Here is a 14507-nt window from a genome sequence, read left to right on the forward strand (position 1 = left end):
TTGGACTCTTATTGTTGCTCTCATTGTCACAAGCAGGGTCACTCAAAAGTCATGCTCTGCCTCCCTCCCACCCACAGTGTTGGACTTTATCCTGTTTGGCCCGAAGGGACAGAAGGGGGAGAAGGGTCCTCCGGGTGACTCAGGGTCACCCGCACAGCAGCCTGGCAGGCCCGGTTTTGATGGGTTGCCTGGTTCTCGTGGGCCTGCAGGGCCCAAAGGATCCTGTAAGTAAAGAAGGGTGCTACGGTAGGCCTTTAGGATGTGGGTAGACTTCAGCATGAGAGGATTTGGCAGAGATTGTCTCTTACGGTTGTGGAACCAGCTAGAAATGCACTGTGGTCCAATGGCGGCTGGTGAGCTGGAAATAGGGGAGGCTGCCTGTTCCCCTTTATCCTCCTTGCTTATGCTCGCGAAACAGCGCAGATTGTCTGTAGTTCGTGTGCTATTGCTAAAGCTATAGCATAAGTTTGTTTAATTAACAACGATGGCAACTTGAACAATTAAGTGGCAAGTAATCCCAAAGCTTTCTCTTAAATGTTTCACGTTATAGCTTTCTTGTGTTACAAAATTCAAATCACAAAACGGAGATAAATTTAGTTACATCGATTTAAATTACTGAGAATAAAGTTTTAGGTTAGGTTGAGTGCAGAACAATAACGTTTAGAACACAGACCGCACAAAAGCTGTGATGTGTCATGAGCATTTAACATAATTTAGATTGATAATTGCCATCCTTGTTAATTAAACAACCTTATGCTGTAGCTTTAGCAATAGCACATGTAGCGGAGCTGAAGTAGCTCGTGTGAGTCCTGCGTAAAGCCTTAGGTAGCGGGTAGCAGGTAGCCGAGTGGTTGCAGCGGCTACGTCACTCCCTCTGAGACCTGGTTAAGTAGCGTTGTCGCCGACAGGCTAACGGCAATTTGCCTTTAGCTCAACTGGCAACGACGCTGGCTGTAAGGGGTTGGCAGCGAGCAGTAAGAACCTCGGTTCGAAACTCGCTCGCTCGCCGACCCACGTAACATCACATTAAATCTAATACACAACGCAGTAAGAGACCACCCGTTACATTGGTGCCGTGACCCGGATCACTGGCTAAAGCACAGCTTGGCCGCCAGTGGTCGCTGAGGAGTCAGAGGAGGTCAAAGGGGGGTGAGTGTAGCGGAGCTGAAGTAGCTCGTGTGAGTCCTGCGTAAAGCCTTAGGTAGCGGGTAGCAGATAGCCGAGTGGTTGCAGCGGCTACGTCACTCCCTCTGAGACCTGGTTAAGTAGCGTTGTCGCCGACAGGCTAACGGCAATTTGCCTTTAGCTCAACTGGCAACGACGCTGGCTGTAAGGGGTTGGCAGCGAGCAGTAAGAACCTCGGTTCGAAACTCGCTCGCTCGCCGACCCACGTAACATCACATTAAATCTAATACACAACGCAGTAAGAGACCACCCGTTACACACACAAACTACAGACAATCTGCGCTGTTTCGCGAGCATAATCATTTACTCTGTTTAGGCATTGGTGTTCTGTTTTATTGTTGATCAAGGAGGATAAAGGGGAACAGGTTGTAAGTAATGATAGATTTAAAGGTAATGTTTCAGCCTCCCTTGTTTCCAGCTCACCAGCAGCCACTGGTGTTGTCCTAGGCACATAGTAAGTGACCAGAGTAGCTCCAATCAAACTCTTTTATAAAATTCTACTGTTTATTCTAAATAAAATATATAACATTTTCTTGGGAGGGACACCAAAAGATGCTTTTTCAGGTGCTTTTCCCAGTCATCATTGCTAGTTTTTTTCAGGGGAAGACGAGTTTCGAGGACCGCAAGGTGAAAGAGGAAGACCAGGTCCTGCGGGTATAAAAGGAAACACAGGTAAGACTGGCATGGCCAGACCAGACGTGACATTATTTAACCCCGCAGCCATTCTGCCATTCACCTGCACGCTATTGTTTTTTTCTGAAGTTGTATCGCACCGTTGGTATGGGATGAGCTAATGCTGTGTGCGGGCCTGTGTGTGAATGCATGTTCATGCTGTTCTTTTAGGGGATGCGGGTTTGTGTGAGTGCAACGTCATCAACTCTCTGCCTGGACCCCCCGGACCGGCCGGCCTACAGGGTACTCCAGGCATGACGGGCGAGTGGGGACAACAGGGCGACCAAGGCGAGACCGGGCCAAAGGGGATGTCTGGATTACCCGTAAGAGACTTATTGAATTTCTACTGCAATATTTGCTGTATCTCTTCATGTCAAACTTTGGTGGCTAACAAATCCTGTTCCATAAACACTGCTGCGATTCATATCCTTTCAGATTTGTGAATGACCGTATTTATGATCGGATTTATTTCCATCTCCATCACAGGAATACTGTGATCATCCTCTCTCACTTTCTTCTGTCACATATTTTCCTGTAGCTCCATCACCTATGTCTCCTGTTATTCTCATTGATGTTCTCTTTCAACAGCACAGTAGTACAGTGGAGTTTTCCTGTAGATCCGGTAACTCTCACTGTGCTCTCTCTCCTTCTCCCACACCAGTAGCACAGTGGAGTTTTCCCATAGCTCCTGTAACTCTCACTGTGCTCTCTCTCCCTCTCCCACACCATTAGCACAGTGGAGTTTTCCTGTAGTCACATTCACTCTCACAGATGCTCTTTATCTCACCCATACAGAATCACAGGGGAGTTTTAACTCTCTCTCTCACTCACACAGTAATAGAGTGGAATAAGCTGAGGTGACTGTATGATGACCCCTCTGTCCCCCCTGCTTACAGGGGTTCCCAGGACAGGAGGGTCCCCCAGGTCCCAAAGGGAGGAAAGGGGATGCCAGGGAAGCCACTGAGAAAGGTATATCTTTAGTCCCATTTTTCTACCTCGCTGTTCCTTCCCTCTCTTCCTGTCTGCTGTTAATTCTGCACATTTAGTGCTCCGTGGAGCCAGTGTAAGGTGCTTTATCTCAGATATGTGAAATCAAGGCTTCATCTTCGACAAGATGTTTGTAATGTTTTATCAGCGGTATGCTGATTTTAATGAACCATGGTGATTTGCTATGAACAGCAAAGTCTTTTGATTGGTTTGTGCAAGTCAGTGACTGACGGAACATGGTGGCCCTTCCTCCTCAGCTTAGAAAAAAATTTATTGACAGATCTACATCTAATGTCTATGCCCAGCACCTATTGGGGAAGCCTGTGTAACAAATGTGTTTGCGTGTGTGTGTGTTTGCCTGTGTGTGTGTGTGTGTACTCTGCAGGATCAGCTGGAGATCCAGGAGGCCCTGGCCCAGAAGGTGCACATGGAGCAAAAGGATTACCTGGGCCTCCTGGAGTGACAGGAGCCCCTGGACTGCGTGGGCCCCAGGTCAGTTATAGCCCATGTTCATCGACATTACATTTACTTTTATTCATTTGGCAGACACTTTTATCCAAAGTGACTCATACCTGTCCTTCTCCACCCTTTCTGGATTCAAGACCTTAAATAGATCAAGAACTTAAATAGATATCCATCCATGACTATAGGGTTTTACTTCACTGGGGGACAGTCACTAGGCTGGGTGTGACAAGAATTAAATCAAAAGTCATGAAGAATGTGTGAAGTATGCCCTAGGCTCAGTTACAGACCTGACAGCACATCCAAACATGTTCTCCAAGTTAGGAAGGCCCTACAAACATTACATTTGTAGTTCATTATTACAGTGAGACTAAAATGGAGGTGGGACACCCATGGCCCCAGAGGTGTTTGAAGCAGCGTGCCTGAGGCTGGGGTATGTCCTGTTTCACTGTTCCAGGGGGAAGGCCCTGTCGGTTCTCCAGGAGATCAGGGTTTCCCTGGACGTCCGGGTCAGCGTGGGCCGCCAGGGCTGGTAGGGGAACCAGGTGCAGTGCTGGGTGCAGAGAAGGGGCTCCCGGGCCTCCCTGGTGATTCTGGTTTCGATGGTTTCACTGGATCTCCTGGACCCCGCGGTGCACAAGGTATGCTCTTTCTCTGTTTCTCTTTGGTTTGTTGACTGAACCACATCCTTTTTTTCTACACTCACTGTGTTTGGAGTGTAGCTTCATGAACCCAGAAGAAGGATGGAGGTATCACATGCTATGGGTGACTCGCTTACTTGGGCCAGTCAGGGTTTTTTGCTATGAGAAGGTTTTGATTTGGCTTTCAGTTTGTATGAGTGATTGACAGCACACAGTAGCTCCACCCAACACAGAGCGTCACTCTGTCATTACTGCCTTTGAGAAGACACCCTGGACTGAACCAGTTTGGTAAATGCTGAGGATTTATGGCTGGTGGTTGTACAGGATCATTAGAGATAATGGCTCTTTAATGTAGAGGCTTCTTCCAGTACAGATGCAGATGGCTGATAATGACTTCATTGTGTAATTGGACTGGCTGTATTTATTTTAACTGAACCCTGAAGAGTAGAGTTGTAATCACCATGTGCTGAGTGGTTCTTGCTTTTCCTTCATCTCTCTTCCTGGAAACATTGTTGTGCCTTAATATGTTCCCTGGGAGGTATTAACTTACCTGAGGATGTTGTCAGCCTGTTCTTGCATCCTTCTACTTGCTAACATGTCTTGGATGTCCTATGTCTGTCTGTCTCTCTCTCTCTCTCTCTCTCTCTCTCTTTCTCTCTGTTTCTTCTTCTCCCATGTGACCTTGAAAGGAGGCTGTGTTCTGGAAGGAGATGGGGTAAAGAGAGATCCAGAAGGTAGCTGGAACAAAGCAAGAAGAGACAAAGGCATTCACGGCAGCTGGCCGAAATTCACTCTGTGCTCCTCTGTCCTCATCACACTTCCCTGAGTGGCTTTAAAACATGCACTGTTCCATTCACTTTTTCTGTCTCCATATGCCCACATAAGTCACATTTTGTAGTTAATTGCTTCTGTGCTCATTCACCTTTGCTTTGCTGCATCCCCCACGATGTCATACTATCAATGCACACGGCTAACCCACCACTGGCTGAAGCCCTACAGAGGACCCTCACATGGGATGCATCTATGGCTCCTATCACAAAAACAGTTGACCCAATAAAGTCTGGCCACAACCTAATACTAAGTTTTCACTTGTCTTTTTTCCCCAGGAGAGTGTGATCCAGTCCCAGGGCCTCCTGGTGAACCAGGCCTACCTGGGCCTGCTGGGCTGGATGGTTTTCAAGGTAACACGATTTAATGAATGACAAGGATCAACGGTCTAGGGCAGGTGCATTTGCTCAAGTGTACAGCACTTTAAACATCCTCAAGGCTAATGACCAGCTGACTTGGGAAAAAGGGGTGGGGGCGGTTACAGACCCATAGTTATGCTTTGGGCTGGTGTCTTGTGTTTCAGGTGTGCCAGGTCTTAAAGGGATGCAGGGGTTGCCTGGAGAAGAGGGACTTAAAGGCGAGAGGGGAGAGCAGGGCCGAGGAGGGCCTCCAGGACCACTTGGTGAGTGAAGCATGGTAGCTTGCAGGTTTCACATCTCCTCATTAGCGTCAGCTCAAACCCACAGCTACAGGAGGAAGTATGTTCAAGTCAAACATAGGCCTCAAGTGTTGAATATCTGAGGCTCTGAGGCTCTGCTGACTATCTGTGAGCCATGTCTGGGACACTTTTGGAGTTCTGATGATCTCTAGTAGTGTGATTGGAACACTGTTTGGGGTTGTTATTGTGTCTGTGAGTGGGTGCCTGTTAGCACATTTTAAATGCTACATTACATTGCATTCATTTAGCAGACACTCTTATCCAGAGCGACTTCCAGCACAAAAGAACAGAAGCGTATCAATTCAAAGAGCAACAGTGTCTGAAAAGGCTAACAACACTCCCAGACCAGTGAGTGTGAGCATAGCACCATTCAAGCCCTACCACAATTTAACTTGTGCAACCTGACTACACAAGGATGTTTGCTGTTTGTGGTTCTGATGGTCTCTCTGAGTGAGCTATGAACACTGTTTGGGGTTGTGATAGTGTCTGTGAGTGCAGGTCCCTGTGGGCATGTTCTGAAGGCTGATTGAGGATCTAATGGACTCAGTGAGTGTTTTGGGCATCTTTGGCGTTCTTACCATCTTTGGTCCCTCTGCAGGTTTTGTGGGACCACGTGGAGAAGGGGGTGAGCCTGGGGGTAAGGGGTTAGATGGACCACCAGGGCCCCCAGGTTTTCCTGGTCAGGATGGAGAAGTGGGGCAGAAAGGTGTTCATGGGGAGATCTTAGGGGCGTCACCTGGGCCCCCTGGAGAGCAGGGTCCCCCTGGTCTTCGAGGTACCACAGGCTTCAGAGGAGACCCTGGCATACCAGGGTACGAAGGTGAGAAGAGAGCTTCTGTGGAATCTTTACACTTGTATGTAAACATGACACTTTTGTGTTCCACAATTCTGACATGGGACAAATTGTGTACTAATACTGGTCATGGCCTTGGTGAAAGGTTAACTCTTGTTATGCTTTGTGGCAAACTGAGATGAGACAGGCTGGGCACTGTGCATCACGTCAGTGCATTCACTCTCCTCATTGCTCACAGGGATGGAGGGCATGCCTGGTATCCCTGGACACAAGGGAGACATGGGTCCTCCCGGCCTGCAGGGGGAGATAGGGAGACCAGGGCCCGCAGGAAAGTATGGCTACCCAGGACTTCCAGGACTGGCAGGGCTCACAGGTCCCCCAGGGTCCGCTGGTGTACCAGGTGAGACAGAACTCTGGATAATGGACACCATGCTATAAACAGATTATAGACAGCACCTTTTGGCACTGCTTTTTCGACTTTCATCATTTTATTTTCAGTGTCTAATCTGTGTAATTCTGGCCTGTGCATGTGCTGTGCCTCTCGTTTTTCAGTGAAAATATAGATATATATTTTCTTTATATTTTGATGTATGTTATTTGTGTGAATGTAATATTCAAAATGAGTTACTGTATGAGCACTGCAGGTTTCCCTGGAAGCAGAGGAGATCAGGGAGACTCTGGCCCTCCCGGTCCCTCTGGGATGAAAGGGACACCAGGTGAACTAGGTGATGTGGGTCCCAGGGGCAACATCGGGCAGCTGGGTGACCCAGGCAACCCAGGTCCAGTGGGCTTTTCTGGTGTTCCTGGGTTCAAAGGTTAGTGTTTACCACCTTTGTATATATATATAATAGCGGCCTGGGAACTGGAGTGGCAACCAGAAGGTTGTAGGTGTGAGTCCTGGGTTGTAATCCCCTAGAGGAAGGCACTTCATTTGAATTGATTCTGTGAGTATCCAGCTGAATGTTGGAATAAATAAATGTTGAGCAGTTTGACTTGTTGGACCTGTCTGCTAAATGTGTAACTGTCTCTTTATGCCTTGAGTTAAGATAAATTATTGTCAGTGAATAAAAGTGGTACAACCCTTGTGCTCTGGGGTAAAACAAAGGTTTGATGGGGAGGTTAGGAGTAAACCTTAAAATAACAATAAACTTGATTTTTCCAAAAACAAAAGAACAAACAAAAGTGATTTTCCCTAAGGAAGGGAAACAGGTTTTTGACAAATGCAAGCAGGTGTAAAACCATTGGAAAAAAAAACTAAAATAAGGCCTGTTTTAAGATGACAGGCACCAAAAGAGTCATTTTTGTCTGTGCAGCCCTGGCAAGCTTGTCCCATGGTTTGGGAAGGATATGTTTTTACTCGGGTAATGGGGACACATAGAAAATCACTGGGCGCTGCTGTGAGGTTTGCAGACAGGAGGCATCAATGCTGGAGAGATTCATGTAAAAATTTATTTTTGCTATAATGGAACCGAGAGTGATTTAAAAAATGCCCACCCCAAAACTCTCATATCTGATCTAAATGAGTCTTCAGGGGCCAAACCATGTGAAGCATTCAAAATGGTCACTAACACTGTGTTCCTGTTGCCCAGGAGCTAAAGGCTCGCAGGGCATGTCAGGCTTTCCTGGGCAGAGGGGCTCCCAGGGGCTACCAGGATTCCCAGGACTGAGAGGAGAGATTGGGTTGCCTGGCATTGTTGGAGAGAAAGGTGCTATGGGAAAACATGGTGAAAAGGGTAAGTCTATCACAGTGGAATTCTGGGTTATGTAGTCCCATTTGATTCATTCTCAAATGTTTCTCTTGGTTAAACTTATTGTGTGTTATGTGGCTGGATGACTTCCTCAGTTGATGATCTGTTGAGAGGAAAAGAGTCCAGTCTGTTGAATCTAATGTAATCTAAAGGGACAGAGTTTTAATGTAATCTAAAGGGACAGAGTTTTTATCTGTTTGTTCTTTGTCCATGTCATACATTTAGCTAATCTGTTAATGGCTAATGCTAATCCTTGCATCATGTGGATTAGCTGTTGTAACAACCTTAGTATATAGAATGAGTATCCAGATCATATGAAGACCGGTGAGTCTTCATGTTTGATGTGAAAGAAAAAGCCTGTTAACACAACTGGCTCACTGGTGTTTCTCAGGTGACCGAGGGCTGGTGGGGCCCCCCGGTGCCAAGCCGTATATCCCCAGACAGGTGATCGTAGAGATGAAGGGGGCCAAGGGCGATCATGGCAAACCAGGGGAGCACGGCTTCACCGGTCCCAGAGGTGTGTTGGTTTCTGAAACAACCTCCACAGACTTAGCAAAGCATCTCACTGTGATCCACGGATGAGAGACAAAGGGGTCACCCCATTTTCATGTGCCACAGGCCCCAAAGGGTTACCCGGTATTCCGGGAATAATTGGATCCGATGGCATGCCAGGAGAACCCAGCGACGTGAAGGGGGATACGGGTTCACCGGGGGCGCAAGGTCTGCCAGGACCCAAGGGGTTGTCTGGCCCTACAGGACCCCCCGGCATCTCCGGCTTTCCAGGGATGACCGGACATAGGGTGAGCACGCATGGTCCGCAAGGTCCTGTCGCTATGACGTCATGTCGTCATGGAGATGCAAACGCTGATGCCTGTTTGTTGTTTGGGTAACAGGGAGATAAAGGCACACCAGGAGCCTATGGCTTCCCTGGAGATCCAGGCCTGAAGGGGCGCAAAGGTATGACCCAAGCATGGGAAGAAACAGAGGGAGAACCTGACCAGAAAGTGAACAACAAACAGATAAACACCCATATCTTCCCATAGAGCTGTCTCGTGAGGGATTGTTAAATGCTGAATGTCTGAACCTAAAGACTTTGGAGTTCCCATTAAAGTTACCCTGTTTAACTGAGAGCAAACTCTTCCAGGTGAGCTTGGCCCAATCATTGACCTACCTGGCTCCACAGGCCTAAGAGGGCAGTCTGGTCTTCCAGGGCCTCCTGGTAAGATACTCTCTGAGATTAGTATGGCAAGCCCTTGCTGTCTGTCTCTCACTGTTCGTACTGGACTGCACCATATTCCAAATTGTGTGGGGTGTTACCATGGTAACAACACTGAGGACCTCCCCTTCCGCACTTTCTCCCCGCAGGGATCAAGGGTCTTTTAGGCCATACAGGAGACAGGGGTAGCCCTGGTTTTGATGGTATTGGTGGCATGAAAGGAGGAAAGGGTGAGGCTGGCACAGAGGGACCACCAGGTAAGAAAGCACTTCCTCTTCCTCCTCTTCTTGCATTTCAACAGAATGGATTCGGAGTCCAGGTTGTTTTCTGCTCTGTGCTTACTCCTTCTTACAGTAGTAATCCTGCTGTAATGAGAAGCACTCCACTCCATTACTCTGTCCATTCATGTGTCCCTGTGAGAGTTTGTGGTGAAGTCTGTGGTGGTATGTTGCCATGCTGACAGTCACTTGCACACTATCCCTCTGTTTTGAGTGTGCCTGTGTCTTGCTGTTTGCTCTATGACTTTGACTTTCCGTCCTTGTGCTCACAGTGCCTCTATGGGTGTGATGGTTTGTTTGGTAATTAAGTGTGTATGTGGTTGTGTTGTGATTTATTTGATAACTGTGCTGTGGTGTCATCATTCTGCCCATGGGTTTGGTGGATTATTTGGTGACTCTGACCTCCTGCTCTTGTATTATCAGGGTATGATGGGAAAAGTGGCTCTCCAGGAAACCAGGGGGAGAAGGGGTGGCCTGGAACACCCGGAGAGACGGGGAGCAGAGGAGTTCCTGGTACCCCAGGGCACAGAGGTACAACACTGACCAAAATCCACATCGCTGCCTGAACAGACCTGGGATTCAGTGAGAACAACTGACTCAGATCTCTGCCAGGAGGGTTTGGTCATTACATATGAGTGACTTTACACAAGGCTTCTGACAAGATATAGAGCCAGCCTCTCAGGCACTATGGGTAATATGTTTGTCTTGTTTGTTTCCTGTAGGGTTTCCTGGTCTAAAGGGGATCTTTGGACTGCATGGTCTGAAAGGGCAGAAAGGGTTCCCTGGAACGTCAGGTGAGACTTCATGCTGATTGGTTGGGAAATCTCCTCAGTGGGCTATTCTTTTCACTCATCAACCATACAAGACCTTATGTGAGCAGTATCAGTCCCTAGCACATTCAGCATATGGTTCTGTTCTTTGATTTTCTTTCTTTCTTTAGTTGTATAACTGTATGCTGTATTAGTTAAGCAAGACCAGCTTTGCAGGTCCATTCCTCTGACATGGCCACCCTTGTTTTCCCTGGCAGGTGTGGACAACTGGGGACCTCCGGGTGACCCTGGCACAAAGGGAGAGAGAGGAGAGCCAGGGATCCTCAACGCAGACTTTGGAATACCTGGGTCCCCGGGGCTGAGGGGCTTTAAAGGAGAACCAGGTGGGTTGCCATGGTAGCAGAAGTGTCAGCCTCTCATGCAGTGGCTTTCAACACATACGCACCAGACACATTGTGTGGGCCAAGCCCACAACTATGACACATTCTTTGTGAAGCAGAGTAAGAAAAGTGCTTTAATCCTACATCCCCTGACAGCTGACAATGTCAGTCAATTGCATGTTTCCCCTGGTGGTGTTTTAAAGGGGCCATACCCCCCACCACCACCACCACAGTCCCCCATGTGCCACCACTTGCTGCAATTAACTCTGAAGAATTCTGTTTTTCTGGTTGATCCACATTTCCCAGGGTCTAGGGCAGAACAAGCCACAAAATCCAGAGTTTTGAATATTTCAAGATGTTGTACTAGTTAGTGTTTTGGTATATTGTAGATTTTAATTACATGCAGAAATCAAGGCTGGAGGAGCTTTGACTGGAAACAGACTGAATCCTTTGTGGACTGAATCCAATCACATAGTGGTAGACTGTTTTTATTGTTGGCTCTAACTCTGTATATCTCTCGGCCCAGGCAATGAAGGCCCACCTGGCCCACCAGGATTTCAGGGCCCGCAGGGGGTCCAGGGAGAACCTGGTGCTGCGGGCTCAGTGGGCGACCCTGGGCCCCCAGGACCCAAAGGATTTCAAGGTGTCGTGGAGATCACACTATATTACGCCTCACTACTGTAACTGGGCAGATTGAGAGAGAGAGGTTTATTTATAACACTACATGTTAAGTTCTAATTAATTAGGACATTAATAAGTCATGAGTAACATTAATTAGTGTTATTATCATTAACTATCATTTATATGTGTAATTATCATTTTCTGACTGTTTTTAATATTAATTCACATTTTTTTCTTACTGGACATCTTAAAGCCGACATAACTCACTGCTTATAAATCACTTGCTAATGCTTGATACATTATAAATTAGAAATGAAGACTGTTAAAGCATTAGTTAATGTTTTGCAATGCCTTTCTTTAAGGTCTTTATGCAGGGCATGCCTTCAGGAGATGTGAATGAGTATGTTAAATGTGCTTCTGTGTTTTTCGCTCTGTTCTGGATGGGGTGCTGAGGTGCTCATGTATGCTTTTCTGGGATTCCCCCCCAGGTTTCCCTGGTGTCCAAGGGGTTCCTGGTGTTCCTTCGCCATTTGGTGCCAAGGGTGACAAGGGTCCTCCTGGATTTTTTGGGCCGCAGGGGCTCAAAGGCAGCCAAGGGGATCTGGGGCTTCCGGGCTTTCCAGGAGAACATGGAGTGGCAGGGAGGAAAGGTAAAACCAGCCCTAAGAACAGCCCTTTTGCTCAGGATGAAAGAATCTTTCTTGTTTATATTCACGTGGGCATCCAATTGAGAAAATATTTAATGATTCCGTGGCTATGTCCATTACAAGTAATAAAATTGTTGGTATTATGGTACAAACGGATTCTACTTTTTGGCCCCTGAAGGTGTGAAAGGAGAGCCAGGGATGATGGGAACTCCTGGGAGGCGTGGTCTCCAAGGTGACAGAGGACCCGTTGGCCCAAAAGGAAACACTGGACCTCCAGGTAGCACAACCATTCTGTCTGTCTGTCTTTCTATGTGCTGGACTGGGAAAATACCAGGGGAAGTATGAGAGCTATGACCCACATCTGTAACAGCTGGGAGGTGTCTCCCCTTTTACTTGCAGATGACTGTATTTTTGACAGTCCTGTCCAGCAATGAGAGTGTGGCTTTTCAATCTATGCATGACCTCTGGGATGCTTTGCTGTGGTATTAGCAGGGTAACAGCTCTAAGGCAGGATCAGTGTAACATGAGATCAGTCTGCAGAAAGATTCTGTAAGAGTCGGTGTATAGTGTTGGCATATCACCGCAGTTTGTCTGTGATGGGGATCCACAGGTTTTCCAGGGGCTCCTGGATCTCAGGGCTTACCACCCATTCCATCCAAGTACCCAGGGGAGACAGGTCCCCCCGGCCCGCGAGGAATTCGCGGGCCTACAGGTGGTAAGGGGGAGCCTGGTCCCCAGGGCCTACCTGGAGACTCAGGTATGTGCTCCCTTCGTTATCTCAATGACAGCAGAGCTAGCTAGTGTGGAGTGAGATTGAGGCTGCAGGGCCTGCGTGCTGGCTTCACTGCCCTTTGCTCTCTGACCCCCAGGGTACCCCGGCCCACAAGGGCAGAAAGGCATGCCGGGAGTAAGCGGCATGCCAGGGACACCAGGTTACCGTGGGGACAGAGGACCGACTGGACACCAGGGTCTCCAGGGCCTTGAAGGTACAGCCGTGGTCTGGTGACATGGGATTATAGGATTCCTGGACCGGGTTACTGGATTCAGGTTTAGAATGAGGGAGTAGGAAAACAGTTGATTCAAGAATAGCCTCCCTTGCCCTCCCCCCCATCCCTGTTTCTCACTCACTCCCCCCCCCTCGCTCTCTCTCCCTCTTCCTCTTCCTCTCTCTCTCACTGTAGGAAACCCTGGGCGTCCAGGTATACCCGGTATCCCCGGGATGCCAGGCCGCAGTGTCAGTGTTGGGTACCTGCTGGTGAAGCACAGCCAATCAGATCAGACGCCCATGTGCCCGGTGGGCATGTCCAAGCTGTGGGACGGGTACAGCCTGCTGTACTTTGAGGGCCAGGAGAAAGCACACAACCAGGACCTGGGTGAGGGCTTCCAGCTGCAACTGCACACTGGCTCACAGCCATTGTACTGAACTGACAAGTGCTATCTAAAATTCCTCAAGCACTCAGGGACACACATTTGGTGTGTGTTAACAATGATAGAATTTATAGGTAGCAGTTAGTTCAACTCTTCAGTGTGAGTTCATGATTATCCATCCTTAAAATCCACATTGTTCCTTTATTTATTCATTTGTTCTTGCATATTAGTTGCATATGAGTTATGAGTTATCAAGACTACCTGGTTTAAATGTATTTCTGTTTTTTTCTGGACATACTGTGTTTTTCATCTTTTGTTCTAATTTCAAAACCCATTTACAAGGGGTTTTCTTTCATTGTCACTGTTGAAGCTACATTTTTAAAAATGTATTAGTACACATTATGTTTGGGTGCACATTATCATGATGTAAAATATTAAAAACATATGCAAAATGTGTCTAGTATTTATCATTGATATCTGTCACATGCAGGCCTGGCTGGGTCCTGCCTGCCACGCTTCAACACCATGCCCTTCCTCTACTGCAACCCTGGGGACCTGTGCTACTACGCCAGCCGCAACGACAAATCCTACTGGCTGTCCACCACCGCCCCAATTCCCATGATGCCTGTGGAGGAGGCAGACATCAAGCCCTACATCAGCCGCTGCTCCGTGTGTGAGGCGCCCTCAGTGGCCATCGCTGTCCACAGTCAGGACATCACTATCCCACAATGCCCTGCAGGCTGGCGCAGTCTGTGGATTGGCTACTCCTTCCTCATGGTGAGCCCCTATTGGCCCATTCATTTCATCAGTATGTAGAATTGTCAAATTCATGTAGATCCCAAGGTACTCATACCCAATGTAAAATTAGAAGATGGAGAGGCAGTTATCCCTGCTGTGAGATTATGAGAGCCACAATCCTGCAGATATTTGAAGTGTCTCCAATCATTTCTTAATACCTTCAAAACATGATCATTAGGACATCACAATAGATCCAAAGGAACAACATGCATGTGCTAAACAGGTATATATGAAATGAGTACATGAATTGGTTATCCTATCCATTTGAATGAAATCTTTTAAACAGACGAAGAAAGCTGATCCATTATCATGTTCCCTAAATGTGTGACTGGAGCAGTGTGTCCAGTCTGTGCAGCAGTGCGTCTCATATGCACAGCAGTGTATCAGGTCTGTGCAACAGTGTGTCGGATGTGTGCAGAAGTGCGTCCAGTCCTTGTGTCACGCTGAGCTTGCTG

General features: G+C 47.7%; 1 protein-coding gene across 2 annotated transcripts in view; it reads left to right on the top strand.

Moving 5' to 3' along the window:
* LOC118785933 (collagen alpha-2(IV) chain-like) overlaps positions 1 to 14507 on the top strand; it is a 68353-nt gene that overhangs the window by 51598 nt on the left and 2248 nt on the right. The window contains exons 20-47 of one of the 2 annotated variants that reach the window (XM_036540882.1): positions 78 to 224; positions 1786 to 1857; positions 2029 to 2180; positions 2754 to 2826; positions 3230 to 3336; positions 3764 to 3947; positions 4637 to 4681; positions 5054 to 5128; positions 5299 to 5397; positions 6032 to 6253; positions 6465 to 6626; positions 6871 to 7041; positions 7816 to 7959; positions 8366 to 8491; positions 8593 to 8774; positions 8868 to 8931; positions 9119 to 9193; positions 9340 to 9447; positions 9892 to 9999; positions 10191 to 10262; positions 10496 to 10621; positions 11145 to 11261; positions 11728 to 11889; positions 12065 to 12163; positions 12497 to 12643; positions 12756 to 12872; positions 13068 to 13259; positions 13745 to 14031. In XM_036540882.1, coding sequence (XP_036396775.1) covers positions 78 to 224; positions 1786 to 1857; positions 2029 to 2180; positions 2754 to 2826; positions 3230 to 3336; positions 3764 to 3947; positions 4637 to 4681; positions 5054 to 5128; positions 5299 to 5397; positions 6032 to 6253; positions 6465 to 6626; positions 6871 to 7041; positions 7816 to 7959; positions 8366 to 8491; positions 8593 to 8774; positions 8868 to 8931; positions 9119 to 9193; positions 9340 to 9447; positions 9892 to 9999; positions 10191 to 10262; positions 10496 to 10621; positions 11145 to 11261; positions 11728 to 11889; positions 12065 to 12163; positions 12497 to 12643; positions 12756 to 12872; positions 13068 to 13259; positions 13745 to 14031 — 3635 coding nt within the window. The remainder of the gene's footprint in view (positions 1 to 77; positions 225 to 1785; positions 1858 to 2028; positions 2181 to 2753; positions 2827 to 3229; positions 3337 to 3763; positions 3948 to 4636; positions 4682 to 5053; positions 5129 to 5298; positions 5398 to 6031; positions 6254 to 6464; positions 6627 to 6870; positions 7042 to 7815; positions 7960 to 8365; positions 8492 to 8592; positions 8775 to 8867; positions 8932 to 9118; positions 9194 to 9339; positions 9448 to 9891; positions 10000 to 10190; positions 10263 to 10495; positions 10622 to 11144; positions 11262 to 11727; positions 11890 to 12064; positions 12164 to 12496; positions 12644 to 12755; positions 12873 to 13067; positions 13260 to 13744; positions 14032 to 14507) is intronic. The other variant, XM_036540883.1, reaches the window with a different exon arrangement.

Source organism: Megalops cyprinoides, chromosome 11 (assembly GCF_013368585.1).
Source record: "Megalops cyprinoides isolate fMegCyp1 chromosome 11, fMegCyp1.pri, whole genome shotgun sequence".
Lineage (NCBI taxonomy): Eukaryota > Metazoa > Chordata > Actinopteri > Elopiformes > Megalopidae > Megalops > Megalops cyprinoides.